General features: G+C 39.0%; 1 protein-coding gene and 1 long non-coding RNA gene across 3 annotated transcripts; one reads left to right on the top strand and one right to left on the bottom strand.

The window, feature by feature from the left end:
• Positions 1 to 1,235: 1,235 nt before the first annotated feature.
• LOC121395476 (dentin sialophosphoprotein-like) lies at positions 1,236 to 7,553 on the bottom strand. Its single transcript, XM_041569047.1, has 2 exons — positions 6,514 to 7,553; positions 1,236 to 3,775 (listed from the first exon to the last, which is right to left on the bottom strand). The coding sequence occupies exon 2, from the start codon at positions 2,727 to 2,729 to the stop codon at positions 1,236 to 1,238; it is 1,494 nt and encodes a 497-aa protein (XP_041424981.1). The 5' UTR covers positions 2,730 to 3,775; positions 6,514 to 7,553.
• A 1,860-nt stretch (positions 7,554 to 9,413) lies between these two features.
• On the top strand, positions 9,414 to 19,202 carry LOC108696568. 2 transcript variants are annotated; one of them, XR_001932290.2, is made up of 4 exons: positions 9,414 to 9,785; positions 13,293 to 13,373; positions 15,016 to 15,077; positions 18,456 to 19,202. It is a non-coding gene; the product is annotated as an uncharacterized LOC108696568 (long non-coding RNA). The 2 variants fall into 2 exon arrangements; XR_005962562.1 differs by lacking the exon at positions 9,414 to 9,785 and adding an exon at positions 9,821 to 10,233.
• The last annotated feature ends 1,769 nt before the right edge of the window (positions 19,203 to 20,971 follow it).

The following is a 20,971-nucleotide window of genomic DNA, read 5'->3' as shown; positions in this document are numbered from 1 at the left end:
CTGTGCTTTTAGTTGTTTGTATGCACAACTCATGTATCATGTATGTCATTTTGTTACTAGAGACTTCCATGCTGGTGTGGATAGTGTGTCTGTTGCACAGGAAGGGCTTAATGCTTGGTTTATTTTGCATATCTGTGATTGATAGCTATTTATAATAACAGATTTGAAATTCATATTTAAGACCTGGCCCTTCATGGACTTTAATACTGTTTTCAACTTTCTTTACAGTCATCTAAGAAAGACTGCATACAGGGCCTTCATAGCATCGGCACATGGATATTTGCACCCTCCAAAGGTAAGGCCATTCCAGCATGTGTGGTCAACATTGTGTGAGTCTCTTTACCTTACCCTGTCGAATTTAATAGAGGCTTCATGAAGATTTATGATTATGCAGCCTCCTACATGGTGTGTATACTGTAAAAGTGCCATCTTCCATTGTTTTGTTTAGAAAAGGGAAAGACAAGCTATGGAACAAATGACTGACAGTGGTAGATGAACTGTGCTAGATATGAATTTATAGAATTAGTTGTTCTTCATGTCATAAGGAGATGCCTGTATTTACCAGAAAATGCCTAATGGCATCTCTGTTTGCTAACATTTCATATTTAATTCATATGATCCAAATTAAGCCGTCACTGGAATGTTTTCATTGGCAGTTTTCCACCATTATACAAATGCTATGTGTGATATAAGAGAAAAGTGTGGGGCTTCACTGGATTGCCTGTGCAACTAAGCAATATAATACCTGTGCTTTAAGTTATGCCGTTTACCTGTAGTTTAGTATTTCCCATACTCATTATGGGGAATACTAGAATTCCTGCATGTAATCCTTTTAAAGAGGCAGCTCATACCTTACCACTTGAGATTTATTCTGTTATTCTGACGTTATTTCCCACGAGAAAAGGGGGCGTGAATTAAAACTAAAACAGAGAGAAGATTCACAAATCTCCAATTAAAAAATTGTACATTATGTGAAGAGAAGAAAGACTGATCAATCAACTTGTTTCAAACCAAATCTTTCCATGTCATTCATAGGGACTGAACAAAAACAAGACAAAGAAAAGAAACACATGGCCGATGATGTAATATTACAGTAATATTTAATATGAAAACAACAATAACAGGCAAGTAAATGCTGAAAACCTAATTATAAAAAAGATTTTTTGTGCCAAATTAGGCAAATCCAAGGTTAAAAATACAAAATGAATGATTAGCAAAGTAGTAGTCCTTCTGCTCTAGCGCCCAGGCTCATCAGATGAATCATCCTCCTCTTCTGATCTTGGGGGTCTGGTGGGTGGCTGCCTCTCTGGGGCCGTGCGCTTTGCTTGAGTATGTTCGGTGTGGTCAGATCCACGTTTCCTTTTCTGACCATGCCTCTCACGTAGAGGAGGCTCAGCTTGAAACTCAGTCATTTGCCCAGTGGGTGTGGGGCAAGATTCCTGCTTGGTCTTTTTCTCAAGCGGCTCTTCAGAACTTGACATGCGTGATGTCTGTGGAGTTACTGCTTCTTGATGGTCTGGCTGTTTCCTCTTGGCATTTAAGTGCTCACCATTAGAATTTTCCCTAGATTGATTGTCCAGGTGGTGTGCCGTCTTAGTGTTCTTCCCACTTGCTGAGTTAGCAGGATGGTGTTGAGTGCCAGTTGTAAGTGCATCACTGCACACACCTCTGTACTGGGAGCTTACATGTGACAAATAACTACTAAGAGGTGGGCTTGAGTCACATTCATCTTCAGAGAAATCTGAAAGACTTGACAGCTCCTCATCTGAACTCTCACTAGAGATTAGTTGTGTGCTTGCAGCTGAGGTTGTGGCTTGCTCCGTTGTAACATAGGAACAGCTTGGGCGTTCATCTCTCAGCTCCTCTTCGCTGAGTTCAGTCCGAACAGAAGAAGAAGTGCCCTCTGTCTCCGTAAACTCTCGTTCAGTGTGGTCAGATCCACGTTTCCTATTCTGACCATGCCTCTCACGTAGAGGAGGCTCAGCTTGAAACTCAGTCATTTGCCCAGTGGGTATAGGGCAAGATTCCTGCTTGGTCTTTTTCTCAAGCGGCTCTTCAGAACTTGACATGCGTGATGTCTGTGGAGTTACTGCTTCTTGATGGTCTGGGCGTTTCCTCTTGGCATTTAAGTGCTCACCATTAGGATTTTCCCTAGATTGATTGTCCAGGTGGTGAGTCGTCTTAGTGCTCTTCCCACTTGCTGTGTTAGCAGGATGGTGTTGAGTGCCAGTTGTAAGTGCATCACTGCACACACCTCTGTACTGGGAGCTTACATGTGACAAATAACTACTAAGAGGTGGGCTTGAGTCACATTCATCTTCAGAGAAATCTGAAAGACTTGACAGCTCCTCATCTGAACTCTCACTAGAGGTTAGTTGTGTGCTTGCAGCTGAGGTCGTGGCTTGCTCCGTTGTAACATAGGAACAGCTTGGGCTTTCATCTCTCAGCTCCTCTTCACTGAGTTCAGTCCCAACAGAAGAAGAAGTGTCCTCTGTCTCCGTAAACTCTGTCCCCCCTTCTTGCACAGTCAGGAAGGGCTCTCTGCACAGGGGACACACGGGATTGATTTCTGCCCACTTCACTATGCACTGGTGGCAGAATGTATGTATGCAGTTATCTGGGTGGGAGATATTCTCTATCCTCTCCATACATATGGGGCATATTGCCTCCTGTCGGTTGACATGTGTAGTGCTTGTACTAGATCTTGATGGTTGTTGGTAATCTCGCATTTATGATAATAACAAAATAAACTCTTTAAAAATCTGCAAAATGATAGTAGCATAAGTTACAAAACAGCCTTTATCATTATCTAAACAACAACAACATTATTAGGCCCATGGCTCCTAGGGCTAGACTTGATTTAAGAGGCAAAATGACTTCTCATTATAGTAAGCTGAAGGAACTTTCAAAACATGATTTTAAAGAACTAAACACATTTTGGTGTGTTTGGTAGGATTTTTTGATGTATGTCAATAAATATAAGAAATGTTTCAGCCTATAGATTCCCATTTCCACAATCATCCATCTAACTCAAATGTAAACCTAAAGAAACAGCATACATTAACCAAAGTGATGCCTAAAGCACGCTTAGCACTCAGGTGAACATTAAAACCCCAAACAGGTATGAGATATAGAGGAGTAATTGATAAAAGGTGCTTACCTCTCGATATCCAAGAAATTAATGATGGCTCCTGCGGTTGACTCTGCTTGCAGCACGGTGTTTGTGATGTCATAGAGGTCACCATAGTGACCGTTAACAGACATATCCAAACATTAAGTTGCAGTGGATAAGCGCTGATATCAATAGGATTGCTGGTGGTCTTATTAAATGTCAAATGGTTAAAATGATTGGAGCACCCAGTGTATTCATATTAATACTATTAAAGCCTCTGCATTCCACTACATATTGGAATATTGTTGGTTGGATTTGCTTCCTTTCAGTCATAAGATCACAAGCTTTTGTCACAGTGATTGCAAGCAAATGGCTTCTCTCCTGTATGGATTCTCATGTGCCTGACAAGCAAGGAGTTGCCACCAAAGCGTTTTCCACATAAAGAACAAATATATAGTCTCTCCTTTGGAACTGATATTTTCTGATCCATTTCAGTTGGATTTGTTCAAGCCACTCCCTCCTCATCTTTTTTACCTTCATTTGGTAATTCCTTTGGAACAGATTTTGGTTTATTTTTCTCAAAGATGTCTTCCTTGACCTTTTCTGGCAGCTGTTCATCATCATTATCATCCTCCATGTTACCTCCTGTAGCCCCATCTCCTGCTGAAGAACAATGTAACTGTTAGTGGAATGGAATACGTTTAACAAAATGTAAAAAGACATTTCTATTATGAATAAAATTAAGGGGCAGAGTTATTAAGGGTCAGATTGACTATTTTGAGAATTTTTATAGTCAAAACTCTCAAATTCGAATTGTGAATAATCCAAACTCGATTCGAATTTTAATTCAAATTTCGAGATTTATCAAACCTTGATCCTTGTATAAATTTGACTATTTGCCACCTAAAACCTGCCGAGTGCATGTATAAGTGAATGGGAGAGGTCCAGTGACCCATTTGAAGATGTCACTAGCCTTCCTGACATTCAAATCTTTTTCAGAGAGAAAAAACGAATTTATAGTTTAGTCAAATTCGATTTGAGTTTTCGGGTCTCTTAATATTTGTTCGATTTATATTCGATTTATATATTCGATTTTTTTATTAAATCACCTCCCAATTAAATTTTGAGTATATTTGAATTAATTAGAGTTAAAAAAAAAAAATCACATGAATTCTAAAGTCGACCTTTAATAAATGTGCCTCTAATTGAAGGGAAATCATATCCCTCTATACAGCAGTCGAGAGAAAGACTTATTCACTGTTTCTAGTCAGTTTAAAGAAAGAACACACAGATACATATTCAGTCAAACCCCCTGTTAAGATACTTTAACAGTTCAGACAAGCCAAATCTGACTGTATAAATGAGGCCACCAGTGAGCATACCCACAATACAGCATATAAAAATGGTTTTCTTGGTATTGGCCAAGGGACTGTTGGAACATCAGTCCTCATCTTTAATATTATAAAAATATAAAGATAAAATGATAATCAAAGTCATGGCCCTCCATGGAATTATATGGCCTTATAGTCAGACCCTTTGACACACACAAAGAGTATCACCGTTTTTTTTTTTTATGAAATCTCTTTAGAAAACCAATTCACAGCCGAATTTGTATTGATGATTCATAAAGGCTAATCTACAAACAAATTTGTACTGTAACCTTGCTATGAGAGAGATCCAACAAGAAGGCCATTTACAGTGAGATTTGGGTGTGTTTATGTGTATTGGATACTATAGGAACTACAGCTGGGTTGTTGACTAACTTTTCATATCTTTGTAACCTAGTTATGAACTGTGAGCATAAGAATCTACTGTCACAACAAGGGGGCTTATAATTTTAATAAAAATATTCATTTTTCTCTGTAATGATTAAATGTGATCCAGACAAAGATACAATTAATCCTTTTTGAAAACAAAACATCCAGAAAACCCTAGGTCCCCAATTCTACATAATGGGTCCCATTTCTGTATATTAATCTTATTTTTGATCACCAATACAAACATTATTTTTATGACAATGCCCTTTTAATATTTTACATACCTAATGTGGATTTTCTACAGCTTTGTTCTTGTAGTGGAAGCTGATCACTTAGAGTGTGTGCCTGCTGCTTAACTCGTAATATAATATATGTGTGTAGATCAAAGACACTTTGAGAAAGGCCCTGGACGGGCCGAAACGTCAGTCCATAGTTCTTAAATAAATTTTTAATTGATTTTTCTAAGTCCTGTGAGTGATCCTTTTCTTCGATTTATATCATTTAGTTTGCTGATCATGCACCCAGGCGATTTATCACCTTTTATCGTGAGTGCTGGCATCCCCTCGACACACTTTCGAGGGGATGCCAGCACTCACGATAAAAGGTGATTATATATATATATATATATATATATATATATATATATATATATATAAAGAGTTCAAGGCTGTTGCACACATCCACACACCTATATTTGAGTTACTTACCCTGGTGCTACCAGAAATTCATGACTTTGAAGAAAAAATTCCCTGTGTGCACCAGCATCTATGCATTTTTAGATATATATATATTGACTTTCATGCCTACGTTTTCCCGAAATGATATGACCTATTAGTCAATTATATGTATCCCACTGTCCACCACACATCAATGCCAATATTCAAGTAGGATATTGTTGATATTTGAATGCACTGTAGGCACTTCCCTCACTCACTTCATTTAATCAATAGAACAATACTCATGAGTGAAATTACAACAGTTTTTACTTAAAGTTGAATCTTGATTTTCACTGAAATCAGAAGTTCCTACATTTTGGATTCTAACCAGAACATCGGGGTTGCTGATAGTATAACCTGTTAAAAAGTACAAATAGTAGAACCTGTTAAAAAGTACAAATGGTTAGTATGGAAGTTAGTATTTTACTATAAATTATGACATCTGGTAGGAGCTATAGACTGAATGTTTGTGTGAAAGTTACCTCAGCAGTTTATTTTAGGCCCTAAGCTAAAGAAATATGCAGGGTAGGAATATGGTATGCCCTTCTTTTATGCTTTTTAAAAGATAAGTAAACCTTCAAAAAAGTACATTTTCTCAGGATGCTTTTCTAAGCAGGTTTGCACTTTGCACTACATATTTTTTTGGTTTCAAAGCTATTTCAGGTTTTATTAACTGCCTATGTAATTAATTTGGTAAAATGGTCATTTCCTGTAACTGCAGTCGGAGAGTTATATTTAGAAGGACAAACAGAACTGTTAGATGTTACGCTTAAAAATAAAAGTATATTTTCCATGTTGGATATAAAACGTTAGACCTTACTTCTTTCCCATATAGCATTCAGGCACGAGTGAAAAGAAGGGATGCTTAGGATAGGCAGTCACCTAATAAAGGCCATACACGTCCACATTTGTTTAGAGACGCAATTACCCATGGCAAGTAGATCTCCATGAATCTCTTGTACTGCATTTTGGTACAGTTCCTTCTGCCATTCTTCTAGACATTGCCAGTCATCTTCAGAGAAGTATGCTGCAACATCATCAAATGTCACGAAGGTCTGGAAAGAGATTTAAATGTTCATATTTCAACTGAGTGTTCCCATGCAAAAATAAGCTTATCTGTGCAAATTCATAGTTACCAACAAAACCTAATATATAATATTCAGCACTTGTAGGGGTGTCTTTTTATGTTTATTGTTAACGGAACAAATGGAAAAAATATATGAGTCTTGGAATTCCCATACAGTTGTACTAAAATTTATAAACTATTTAAAGAATCTAATTGATTCAGATAACCTAGGGGAGTGGGCCTGAGGTTTAGTTGTGTTAATATCAATTCATTACTAATCAAATGAATGGGGGGGAAAGGAAACATTACCATATCATCCTATGGTATTGGATAGCTGAGATGAGTTGTTCTTTTGGGCAACTGATATATATACAGTGATAAATAATAAGTCTGAACTGATGGGCTTTTCCAAGGTGAGTTTATAAATATTTTTGTTGGTTGGGCAGAACACTTCCATGTTGGAATTACAGGGAGACCTCTGAATTTAACTTTATTCTGTTTTCTTGCAAGTAATACCCCTCAGTTTTTTTTTCAAGTGGGATGTATCAAACCTACATCGTTTGTTTTTAATTGTAATTGAAAAGTACAAGCGATACCTGCATAGTAATTTCAGTCATGGCTTTCGGAAACGCTAATTTGACCAGCAAACGAGTACTTGGCACACAGCAGAAACCGCCTTCATCTTAAGTAAAGTCTACGGGTAGATAAGCACAATACAATAAATGGATAATTTAAGAACTTCCATGAAAAGGTTCTAACGCTGTTTCTGGACTTAAATACCCTTCAATGCTAATGAAGAATGGGCTCATGTTTTAACTGGCCCTTTATTTTTACTGCACCAGCTGTGAGTATGGGGTCTAAGGGGTATATTTATCAAAGAGTGAAGCTACAGATCACCAGAGTCCACTAGTGTGATATTCTGCCACTTTCCATTAATTTCTACTGGATTTTTAAAAGAGTATTTATCAATGGGTGAAAGTTCACCCTTTGAGAATTATGCCTGTAAAGATCCCATGGAAATGAATGGAAAGTGGCAGAATATCACACTAGTGGACTCTGGTGATCTGGTACACTCTTTTATAAATATACCACTGCAAATAAATAAAGCAATACTGACACATGCCAAGATTTTGTAGTAACATGTCAGTGACACTCTCTAACACTGGATCTATTTTTTAAAATGAAAACCTTGCGTTCCTCAGCTGCCCTTTACTTACCAGTGTCATCCCTCTTTGCTATGATTGCAGCAATCTTGATGTTGGACTTGGGAGAGGTGCAGAGATCCAATAGGATGAAGCAACAATGAATAAACAGGGTCTCCAGCCAACCGGTTCTTTGCCACACCCCCAAACCCAAAATCATGGTCGCAGCAACCGTGGCATAAGTAAATAGTGGGTGGGGGAGGCAAAGAAGTTGTCCCTACACTGGTCAATAAAGCTGCCACCCAGTATCTTAAAACTAAGTAAGCTTTCCATGTATGGGGCCCTTTTATTGACCTGCCTAACAGATATCTGACCCAACATTGGCAAGGTATCTATGAGACAAGCTTGAAAATCCCATGGGGCAAGGATCATGGTTGCACATTGCTGTAGGCTACTCATTATAAGCATTGGCCCTTTGTGCTTAACAATTGGATTTAGCCTGCCATGTCGGTGGTCAAAGTAGTGTAAGATCCTCCTGATTGTTGACCTCACCAAAGTGCTTTTAAAAGGGTGGTTCACCATTAAGTTAGCTTTTAGTATGTTATAGAATGGCTACTTCTAAGCAACTTTTCGATTGTCCTTCATTTTTTTCTTTTTTGTACTTCCTCTGACTAGATGCAATGGATGTGCAGTACCACTAGTGAGCTAAAAAAAATAATGCCTCTGCCAGCAAGCCCAGACTGGCAATCTGAGTTCTGGCAACTGCTAGAGGGGCTGCTGTTAGTTCCCATAGACAGTCATTTATTGGACAGGTGGGGCTGTTTGGGCCTTGTTGTACAGGTATAGGACCTCTTATCCAGAATACTCTGAACCTGGGGATTAATCAGTGGTGTAACTAAATGAATCTGGGACCCATAGAAAATAAATTTTAGGGCCCCCAACATATGCAGAGGATGCATATGATCATTAGTTAGGACCTAATGGGGCCCCCAGTACCTCCTGCCCCCCCCCCCCGAAACAGCAAAGGTTTGCTTCCTCTGTAGTTATGCCCCTGGGTTTAATAGATAAGGGGGGTCTGCAGTTTGGATCACCATACTTAAAGTATATTAAAGTAAGTTTTAATATGTTATAGAATGGCCAATATTTTTTATTACTCATCTTTATATTCAGGCCCTCTCCTAGCCATATCCCAGTCTCTTATGCAAATCAGTGCATGGTTACTAGGGTAATTTTGTACCCTAACTACCAGATTGCTTAAAGAGATACTGTCATGGGAAAAAAAAATTGGATTGCAGTGCAGAATTCTGCTGGAGCAGCACTATTAACAGATTCATTTTGAAAAAAAATGTTTTCCCATGACAGTATCCCTTTAACATGCAAATTAAAGAGCTGCTGAATAAAAAGCGAAATAACTCAAAAACCTTAACTAATAAAAAATGAAAACCAATTGATTCAGAATATCACTCTCTGCATCATACTAAAAGTTATCTCAAAGGTGAACAACCCCTTTAAAATCATTTAAACATTATATAAAGCCAATTGGATGTTTGCCTCCATTAAGGATTAATTAGTCTTTGGGAGATGTCCTTCCCATAATTCAGAGCTTTTTCTGCATAACATATCCCATACCTAAACCAGAAATGCTGTGGCCTATTTGGACTGCCAATCCAGACCTGTGGGTGAGCCAGCAATCCCCGGGTCATAAAGCATTGGTGCTGTAGAATGCACAGATGTGTGCAACACTTTTACGTACACAGCAATCTGGTTCCTGGATCATGTAGAGGCGCCCCCTATGGTTCTGCTGAGATTTCCTGACTTGCTTTATTAGGGCTCTAGCTATTACAGCAGTGACACTTGCTTCTTTGCACGAAGGATAATATAGGCACATATCTCCTGCACCCCTGAATGAATGAACCTTCCCTTGGCCAGATATCCGTTTACCCAGAATCCTTTGCAGCGAATATTCTGAGTCGTCTGTGCCTGCGTCGAGAGGTAGGGCAATAAGCCGACTGTGGGCCCATTCTTTCTATCACTGGCTACAATAACCAGTGATAGATTTTCATACTGCCGTCACATTTCTCTGGAATTTTTCCAGAGACGTATATTATACAGCGCACCTACTGCGCCACTGTGGGTTTATAGAAAGGAACGCTAATAATAATATGATACAACAAATAAGGGAGCCGGAAAAGATGCAGCCTCTGGTCGGGTGAATTCTACAAATCCACCATAAGGTGGCGCTCGAGAATCTGTTTTTTGCGTTAGTGAAACTGGATCTCAATAAAATTGTTGTTCCGCGAAGCAGTCGCGCGGGGCATGCCGGGATGTGTAGTTCTATGGATTTCAGCGTTTTTGTCCCTGGGTAGTCCTGGCATAGTGGAACTGGATATTTCTCCTTAGCAGTCAGCTGTCGGCCAGCGCCCAAAAGAAGGCTGTGCCTGTGAGTGAGTTGTGTCCCTGAATAATCTCAGTGCTGCGGGGGCCGCCCTGCTATACATATTCATAGCCATGGCCAGTACGCACTGAGATGGTGTAAGGCTTATCATTGCTAGACTGTCTTGTCTGCTGCTGTTCAACTACAACTCCCACAAGCCTCTGTTGCTGATATTGAAATGGAGCAACTGGAGGCTGGAAGGAGCTCCCTCCCAAACCTTCCCTAATTAGCTTTCTTCCCATGTTGTTGTGGTGCGGCTCAATGTCAGGGCAGATGGGGGGGGGGGGTCGCAGAGAAGTCACTCCTCCTCCTCCTCTTCTAACAGGCACTGTAAGGCCAGACAGCTGCCAGATTATACTGCAGGGTCTAGGAACTGGTGCTGGCCTGTGATTTAAGGCCATACCTCCCAACATTTTGAAAATAAAAAGAGGGACATAATTGTTTTGACCACGCCCCTTTCTGTGACCACACACCCTAATTATCATGTCCATTTTACAAAATTTGGCAGGGCCGGGCCAAGGGGTAGGCTGAGTAGGCACGTGCCTATGGTGCAAAGCTGGGGGGGCGCCAGGCACGTACCTCCTCTGTCGCCTACCCTATGTCTTTCCCCGCAAATTTGCACTTTTTGCACTACCGTTTTGCACATGCTCGCGATGAGCCGGTGCCAGCCCGGCAGAGTTGCCTAGGGCGTCTGTAGGTCTGGGTTATGAAAGTTTTAACACATTTCTGTGTTTTATTTTTCCATTTATTACAGTTTTGCTAATGAAGGTGAATTGCCCTTTAAACTGTCAATCACAGTTTCCCCAAGAGACCTGTTATCTTATATTGTTACAGTTACTTATCTGAAATTGTTACAAATGTTTCCAAGTGCACCTGTTGGCTGTTCTGGGCTCTCTGCCAAAAGCCAATTAAGTTAGAAACATTGTATCTTTTTCCTGCTGTTCAGTGCAGAAAAAAAATGGGACTTTGGCATCCCCAGCTTCTTCTGTTGCTTAAATATTCATTTTGGGGGTTTCGTTTTCCTTTAAGCAAATGCTGCATTCGATAGCAATTGTTTTTACAAATAACTTTAAAGCAATAAAATTATTTGTATATTGGAAAGTGTCTTAGAATTCTGTTTTTTTACAAGACAAAATTTTATTTCAGTTTTAACTTGCCCTTTAATGAATGTATATTGCAAAGTTGTCTTAGAATTAAATTTTCTTTCATTATGCAGATACAGGTATAGAATCTGTTATCCAGAAGCCCGTTATCCGATTTATGGGAAAGCCATCTCCCATAGAGACTATTTTAATCAAATGATCCAATTGTTTTCTCTGTAATAATAATAAAACCGTTCCTTATACTTGATCCTAACTTAAAGATAATCCTTATTGGAGGCAAAACAATGCTATTTAATCAACTAATTGTTTGACTAATTTTTAAGTACACTTAAAATGGTGAGATCTAAGATCCCTTGTCTGGAAAACCCCAGATCCGGAGTATTTTGGATAACAAGTCCCATACCTGTAACAGTTTTTGGGTGGAGTAATCATTCTTTATTAAATGTGCTCCAGCTATACTGCATTGCTTCATGGTTTGCTAACTTTGAGCTTCACCCACTTGTAGTTGTGCCAGTCCAGTTTAACTGCATGTATAAATGTGGCATGTACATTTGTTGTACTGGTTATTGACCAGCTCATCACTACCTCAGCCCATGGGCCAGTGCTCCTCTGAAAACCATGGATTGTATTTTAGTGGGCATATCCTGGCAGCCCCAGTCTGTGCACATTCACAGTAGAACAGTTTAGCACAGTCTGTACAAACACTTAGGGGGTTATTTACTAAAGTCTGAATGCCAAAAACTCAAGAAATTCAAGGTTTTTTTTTTTTAAACTATAAAATCCAAATTTTAAGTGGGAATTTTTTTTTTCCAGAATTTATGAAACCCCAAGGGTGTTAAAAGTCTGAATAAAAAATTACTCCAACTCAGACCTGCCGAATTCATGTAGAAGTCAATGGGAGAAGTCCTGAAGGTATCCATATCTGTGCATGTTTTCATGCAGTAATCCAAAGATTTCGTAGTTTTCGGGCACAGGAAATTTTCGGAAAGATTTATTGATATGGGGAAAAACCCAGTTCGGATTTGGTCGAAGTAGTTTTCAGAAAATACTCAGATATTTCAATTTTGATAAATAAGCCACATAAAGTCTGCAAATTTCATCATCCCTATAAACTCTTAAAACTGTACCCACCAAGAAAAAATTCAGACTTTGGTGGGAAAATTACATGCAAACTAGGGATGCACCGAATCCACTATTTTTGATTTGGCCAAACCCCATTGCAGAAGATTTGGCCGAATACCGAACCGAATCCTAATTTGCATATGCAAATTAGGGGTGGGAAGGGGGAAACATTTTTTATCTCCTAGTTTTCTGACAAAAACTCACAAGATTTCCCTCATATGCATATGCAAATCAGGATTCAGTTCGGCCGGGCAGAAGGATTCGGCTGAATCCTTCTGAAAAAGGCCGAATCCCGAACTGAATCCTGGATTCGGTGCAACCCTAATGCAAACTCATGCATATTTTTCACGGGTCACCCATAACTTGAAGTAACAGCTCCTGTTCCCTGTAATTTGCAGTACAATAAATAGGGCTTGTGCTGAACATACTTTGTGTATTGTTTTAAATATAATAATTCTACCCTTTGTGTTATTATGTGAGCTGAAGAAGGCAAACAGAGAAACTGAAAGAACTCCATTTTGATCCTTGCGAGGTATATAATTATATTAGGGATGCACCCAATTCAGGATTCGGACGATTCCTGAACCTTTTGTGAAGGAATCGGCTGAATACTGAACGAATCCGAACCCTAATTTGCATATGTAAATGAGGGGGAAAGGGGGAAAATGAACCACGCGCAGTAAAGAAAATGTTGACTTTCTTGTTTTGTGTGACTCTTTACATCATACTAAAAGTCCATTCAAAGGTGAACACCTCCTTTAACTGCTGCCAGATTATTGTTTTGTTGTTGTAAATTTAATGTATTTGTAAGTTGATCATTTCCCCCTTTTTATTTTAAAGGAAAACCAGACTCCGTAACACATCACATGTGAAGACATGGCACCAACTATGGATAGCCGAGAAATCTTGAAAAGAAATAAGGTAGTGTGGTATTTCAAATATAAAAACCCTGGCAGTACAAGCGTCTGCTGTAGGCTCTGTGGGAAAATTATGGGAAAGATCACTGCATTGTTAGGGAGGAAAGATGATTTGCACGAAAACTGCAATTTGTGAACGTTGCTGCATATAGTTACATAGTTAAATCGGGTTGAAAAAAGACAAAGTCCATCAAGTCCACACACCCCTCCAAATGAAAATCCAGCATCCATACACTGATAGCAGTGTGGGTAAAAAAATGTCTATCTTGTGCCTTATTCCAGGATAGTTGTTTTTGCTTATCATGGCAGTCAATCCCAATATATATATATATATATATATATATATATATATATATATATATATATATATATATATATATATATATATATATATATATATATATATATATATTAGATTAATACTCGTCATATGTAGGAACATCCTCTCGTTTATATTGTTGAAGGATAGCCAAGTTGATGGCCAAAAACCTACTTTTGTATGGTCATCTTAAATGGGTTGTTCACCTTTATATTAACTTTTAGTACGATGTAGATGATGCAGAGAGTGATATTCTGAGACAATTTGCAATTTGCACCAGTTTGCAATTTCAGCACTCTTGTTTCTAGGGTCCAAATGCCCCTAGCAACCTTGCATTGATTTGAATAAGAGGCGGGAATATGAATAGGAGAGGGCCTGCATAGAAAGATGAGTAATAAAAAGTTGCAAAAACAATAAATTGTAGCCTTACAGAGCATTTGTTATTTTAGATGGGGTTAGTGACCCACATTTGAAAGCTAGAAAGAGTCAGAAGAAGGAAAAGTTGCTTAGAATTGTCCATTCTATAACATACTAAGGGGCAGATTTATCAAGGGTCGAAGTGAATTCGAAATTCAAAGTAATTTTTTGGATACTTCGACCATGAAATAGGATACTACGACTTCCAATTTAATTTGACTCAGATTCGAAGTAAAAATCGTTCGAATATTTGACCATTCGATAATCGAAGTACTGCCTCTTTAAAAAAACTTCAACTTCATTACTTCCCCAACTTAAATCTGCCGAAGTGCTATGTTAGCCTATGGGGACCTTCAAGAGCATTTTTTTTTTAAAGTTTTTTGTAATCAAAGGGAAAAAAAATCGTTCGAATCATACGATCGTACGATGCAAAAAAACCTACGAATTCTATTTCGAATTTCATAGTATTCAATTCGATGGTCGAATTTCGAAGTATTTTCCACTTTGAAATTCGACCCTTGATAAATCTGCCCCTAAGAGTTAACTTAAAGGTGAACCATCCCTTTAATATGTCTTTGGTTCATGGATAAGACAAGATTCCTGATGACTGTCAAAATTAGTCTGGTAAATGTGAACATTAAGGGTCAGGGCACACAGGCAGATTCAGGGAGATAAGTCGCCCGGTGACAAATCTACTCTTCTTTGGGACGACTAATCTCCCTGAACTGCCTTCCCGCCAGCTAAAATGTAAATCGCCGGTGGGATGGCACTCGGTGCGAAAAGTTTTCCGAAGTTGCCTCACTTTAGGGAGCCCCGACCCTAAAGTGCCATTTTCATCCGAAGGTGTAGTGTATCTTTTTGCTTTGTTTGTTTAAACTTCTTATCATAGGTTTTTGTTGGGTCATTTTAGATCAAAGGACAAATGAAGACCTATATATAGCTTCATCATCCCCTGTGATGATTGAGACAACGGTTGGTAAATATGATTTACTTCTATAGCATACTACTGTTCTTATTTAACTGAGATTTTCCATCCCTACCCTACACTGGCCTCTGTCCATCACTTGAGTCACAAGCCTTAGTAAATAAAGTTAATGTCATGCAATTCTCACTGCTTTCAAAAAGGATACAGGAATCGCATTTCAAGGGATTGAAGAAAGATTGTGCTATTAAAAATGCAAACATCAATTGCCGATGCGGTAATGGCGGAGCTCACCTGGAGTTGTCTGTCCTCCTACTCTGATGAAGTGCCCAGTCCTAGGGCACGAAACGCGCTAGAATTGCACACCCACCGATGTAAGCTTCATATGCGTCTGAATAAAGCCGAAAATTGATGTTACTGGTGCCGGACTCCTGAGTAATACTTAATCAGCGCTCCGCAGCGATTTGGGTGATTGGTGGAGGGAAATCCACACTACTCTAATCTCGCTAGGTGTATAACTGCTTATTTTTATAATTCAGTTGGATCTACTTCAATTCTTACAGGAAAGAAAGGAACTTTTAGTGGTATGATCATATATTCCTTGCACGTCCATTGAAATGAATGGGAATACAGTGCCATATCAGTTGGTTAGATGCATCTCCTAGCAAAAAAGTGCCCAATGTATATACACACTGCTGTGTGGATGAAATAATACTCTGACCTTATTACTGCATGTTTGGATAAAATACCTGAAGGAAGCCATGTCTGGGGGACCACTGGATTTTGCCACATCTTCTCATACTAGTGACTGTATTGTGGATTTCTATAATTAGATCTGCCTAAAGCTAGCCACAATGAGATCTTTGCGTCTATGGCCACCTTTACTTAATTTAAAAGTTGTAGTGTGTTTGTCATTCTCTCATATTCGTCTCTAGCACTGTTCACACCACTTTTTTCATGTATGCTGGTGACGGAGTAGATCAGTCCTGGCCAACTTAAGGTGCACATATATGTTGGCCATGTATAGGACCTTCTTAACATTGTGCCCAACCTATATCTGGTCTAAAATTTATCCGAATGGTTAAAAAAAAAACATTTTGCATTGCCATGCTGATGTGGTCCTTTCCAGTGTGTATTCCTAGGTCTCTGTTATCATCCAATTGTTTGCCCTGTGTCTAGCCTATCCTATCTTCCCAGATTGGTCCACCAGAAATTTGCTGAAGGTCTGCTGGTTTGGCAGCCTTATCAAACAAATGTATCTTATAGTTTATATAATCAGCTTTATTTAGTGTAGTATGCCAATAATACAATATATACCACATGGTCAAAGGTCAGGTATGTCAAAAGAATAATTGTAATAGTAAGATTTTATTATTAGCTAGGCCTCTGACCTTTAGACTTGAGTTTATTTTATGCTTTTTGATTCTCCAACTTTGTTGGTCAGCAGTTTTAAATATGCTGTTGATTTATAAACTATAATGGTAATGGATATTTGTTTTTAGAAAAGATCAAGATCCATATATAAGTAGCCTGGAAGAAGAAAGCAAAACATGCTGTTTTCCCTCTACCAGTAAGCAGTGTGTCTTTCATTTCCTAAATAACTGCAGTCGTCTATGTTCTGAATTTTCACAATGGTGGAATTATGCCTGGCAAAAAGCAAAGCATGTTCATTAATGCAAAGTTAAAATCTGATGTATTTGCATCAAGGGTTGCACCGTTTGGCCTGTTTAAAACCGGGATGGGGTGGGGCCGTGATGGAGCGGAGTTGTGATATCAAGGGCGATTGACCGATCGCTGTGTCAATCATAGGGAATCCTGCCAGGTTTTTCTAATTTAAAAACCAGGCAGGCAGTTTTGACCTGGACACCCCTTCAAAAAAGCGGGTCTGGGTCAATACCGGACAGGTGGCAACCCTATTTGCAGCTTAGTAAATTGCCAATGCTGTGGTGAATTTTTTGATTTGCTGAAGGTTTGTCAAATTAGAATTTTTCACACTTAAAGGAAAACTATACCCTTCAAACAATGTACGTATCTATAAAAAGATATTGCATAAAACAGTTCATATGTAAAACCCTGCTTCATGTAAATAAACCATTTTCATAATAATATACTTTTTTTAGTAGTGGCTAATCATAAATAGAAAACTGCCATCTTAAAAAAATAAGGGCTGCCCCCTGGGATCGTATGATTCACTGTGCACACAAACATACAAACAAACTATTATTGTTAGGACACATGAGCCAATTAACAAACGGAGTTCTGCCTTTTGCTTCCACACTTCTTCCTGTTACAGTTAGAGTTGCAGTATTTCTGGTCAGGTGATCTCTGAGACAGCACACAGACCATCACAAAATGGTGGCTCAAGGCAAGAGATGTAAAGGGCAATATTTACTTAAATATATATTCCAGTTTGGTAAGATTCTTTAATATGCCACTTCATATGATATGAACTATCTGTTGCTCAAGTATTCATTTTTGGGGTATAGTTCTCCTTTAAGTAAATATCCCCCCTTGTTTTTTTAATGCTGTGCTGATCATGAGAAAAGGTATTTAAGGTGGCCAATTGCAAGTTGTGCCTCTGTTTGACCCTCCTCTGAAGAGTGACAGCATGGGATCCTCAAAGCAACTCTCAAAAGATCTGAAAACAAAGATTGTTCAGTATCATGGTTTAGGGAAAGGCTACAAAAAGCTATCTCAGAGGTTTAGACTGTCAGTTTCAACTGTAAGGAATGTAATCAGGAAATGGAAGGCCACAGGCACAGTTGCTGTAAAACCCAGGTCTGGCAGGCCAAGAAAAATACAGGAGCAGCATATGCGGAGGATTGTGAGAATGGTTAGAGACAACTCCAAAGATCACCTCCAAAGACCTACAAGAACATCTTGCTGTAGATGGTGTATCTGTACATCGTTCTACAATTCAGCGCAATTTGCACAAAGAACATCTGTATGACAGGGTGAGAAAGAAGCCCTTTCTGCACTCACGCCACAAACAGAGTCGCTTGTTGTATGCAAAAGCTCATTTAGACAAGACACAGTCATTTTGGAGACAAATATTTAGTTATTTGGTCATAACAAAAAGAGCTTTGCATGGCAGAAGAAGAACACGCCGAAAGTTCTCTACACTCTGGCATCATTTCGGCCACTTGCAAGATGACAGATCTGGTCCATACTAAGGAGGAATAGTCAGCTTCGTGTTATACCTTCCAATAGGTTTTCTAGAGCAACAGTGTCAGGGAGGTGCACAGTCTGTGATTGAGTAATATTGTATAAACCCCACTATATGACTAAAGCCTGCTGTACATATGTGTCACATAAGTGCAGCCTTTAGATTAAAAAATCTTATAAAATGAAATCATTTATTTCTATTGTTTGTTTGAAAATCTGTAGATACTCTTTGGTGTATAATTAGACGTGCTTTCAACCTGCAGGAGTTGATGATTCAATCAGAAAAGAGGGGAATGGCGCAACAACTCCTGTCAAATCGCCAATATAGAAAACCTACTTGGAACATTTCTCAAACGAGGAAAATTCTAATGATGACAACCTGCCGTTTGGACAACAAAAGCTTCCTACAATCCATAGACCAGAAAGCAATACAAAAGGGAAGGAAAGTCTCCTCTCCATCGTGCTTAAGAGGGCTAATGCAGGGAGTCTGTATCCACCAGATTACCTGTATTTTAATAACTATAAATTCCATGAATACACCAAAGGTATCCCAAGAATTGCTTAAAAAGGGATGTTTTGCAGCACTAACGTGTCAAGTGTGCAGACATCAAAAAGCAATGAATTTCTTAGCAGTTTTCTGTCTGTGAAGTCTGTGCCCGGATTCCAAACCACTAATGAAATTGACAAACCCTTCAGATGCAACATATGCTATAAAGCCATAGGTATTCTTAACGTCCATTTGAAAACGCATACTTATGTCCGGCCATATCAGTGTAATGAATGTGACAACTGGAATTTAAAAAGCTTCAGTTATAACACAAGTCTCATTCAGCACAAACAAATCCACAAAGTAGACCCTGTAGAGAGTGGAAAGACACATTCTGAGAAGAAATGAGCCTTGCTTTTGGGGTGTTACTGTGATGCTGCTTCCCACTTACATAACACTTGCTAAAATATGATTGTTTATGTAAGATATTTGCACGGTTTCAGTAAAATGTCACCTTGCTGAAGATATTGACTACATTTCCTTTTATTGGAAGCTGCTTTAATAAATTGAACTGCAGTGATGCAAGCCAATCTCACAATAAGAATTATAAGTAACAAAGTACAGTCAGATGGCAGTCTAGGGGTATCATAATCAAGGGCACAGCCCTGTGACTGCTTAGGGACCCAGTTGGGCACTGACTAATAGGCAGTTTCATTAATTCCCAAAATTAGAGTGGGCTTAAAAGGATTTTGCTGAGGAACCCTTTAGCAAAATCTTGGACTAAGAAATGTGTCTGCATGATATTGGATACGCTGCCTTAATACATGCATGGAACTGGAAGGATGGCAGTATAGTATTGAAATCTTGAATAATTGGGCTTGCAATTATGGTAGTGATTGATACAGATGGTACAAGCTGTTCTGACATGCAATACCTGGATTTACAGCTTACAGACATGTATGATCCGTGCTATTATGTATAGGGTGTGTTGAATAAAGTGCCAAACTGGATGCTTTAAGGTACATTATACTAATTATTTATGGATTGAAACAATAGAAGTTGTATCGTTTTTTTGGGGTTTTTTACATTTACAAAACACTGGCACTCCCACTTCTGGATTGCAGCATATTTCAGTTCTTATTAAATCCCTGGCAGCATTCAAGTTCTATACTAAATTTAACAATACGGGAAACTTTCATATTAGAAAAATACTGAACAATATTTAAATCACAGATGGCATTTATCCCTACAGAGCTGGGAGTATGGCAGCTACTCACCAAATAAAAGTGCATATGCAGATATAAAAGGTTGATGATGCCCATATGCCTGGCTTAACATTTATACAAAAAGAATGTAAGCCTTGCTAACAAGGCTGATGTAATTGCTAAAAGATAACCTTTTCCAAGAGAATTCAGTTCTGAAAACAAACTTTTCTATCGGCTTTCACGTTAGAGAATGCTGCTTTCTGAAACCAATGAATTTTAACTTAAAGGAGAACTAAACCCCCCCCCCCATTGTGATAAGTCCCCACTGGCCAACCTCCCTGCACAGTCTTAACCCTGAATTCTTTCCCCCTAGAAATAGCGACTGTAAATGCAAAGTAAGTGCAGCGGAGCTCACGAGCGCCATCTTCTTCTCTTCGGTAACCTTTGTGGCTTCCTTCTCCCCTTCAGCAATTTCCATCTCTTTCAGCGTATGTGCAGTTGTCGCGAACTGGAAGATTGCTACAACTGCGCATGTGCCATTATGCCGCTCACTTCGCGAAGATTACCGAAGAGAAGAAGATGGCGCCCGTGAGCTTCGCTGTGCCCACTCTGCATTTTCGGTTGCCTATAGGGGGGAGGCAGGGAGGGGGGGCCAGCGGAGGGGGCCAATGGGGACTTATCACAATGGTGGTTTAGTTCTCCTTTAAGATTTCTCCAAAGGAAGCAATATAACAGCTCCCATTTATATTTATAAAATAATTCATGGAACACAGTGTTTTTTTTACGTCCCAGTGTGAAAACACAGAGAAAAGTCCAACCTGCCCCTTTTCTGGATGTAGTGACAGAAAGAATTGAGATCTGTCTGTTTTGGCTATTAAACACTAATGTTTGCATTCCCTGGCCCCATGTGTAGAGTGACAGATGCATCTTATTCTTTCTTGTCACCACACACGCAGGACTGATTGGCCAAAATGTTGTGTGCCATTAGCCTTATAAATAAGGGCCCTATGTCTTATAACAATGTAAATCTGTATGGGGGTTATGTAATAAAAAGCACTAAGTTTGCCCATGAGCAGTAACCCATAGC

This window comes from Xenopus laevis, chromosome 7L, assembly GCF_017654675.1.
Source record: "Xenopus laevis strain J_2021 chromosome 7L, Xenopus_laevis_v10.1, whole genome shotgun sequence".
Classification (NCBI taxonomy): Eukaryota; Metazoa; Chordata; class Amphibia; order Anura; family Pipidae; genus Xenopus; species Xenopus laevis.
The sequence above is the reverse complement of the archived record's forward strand: the minus strand, read 5'-3'. Positions and strand labels throughout refer to the sequence as shown.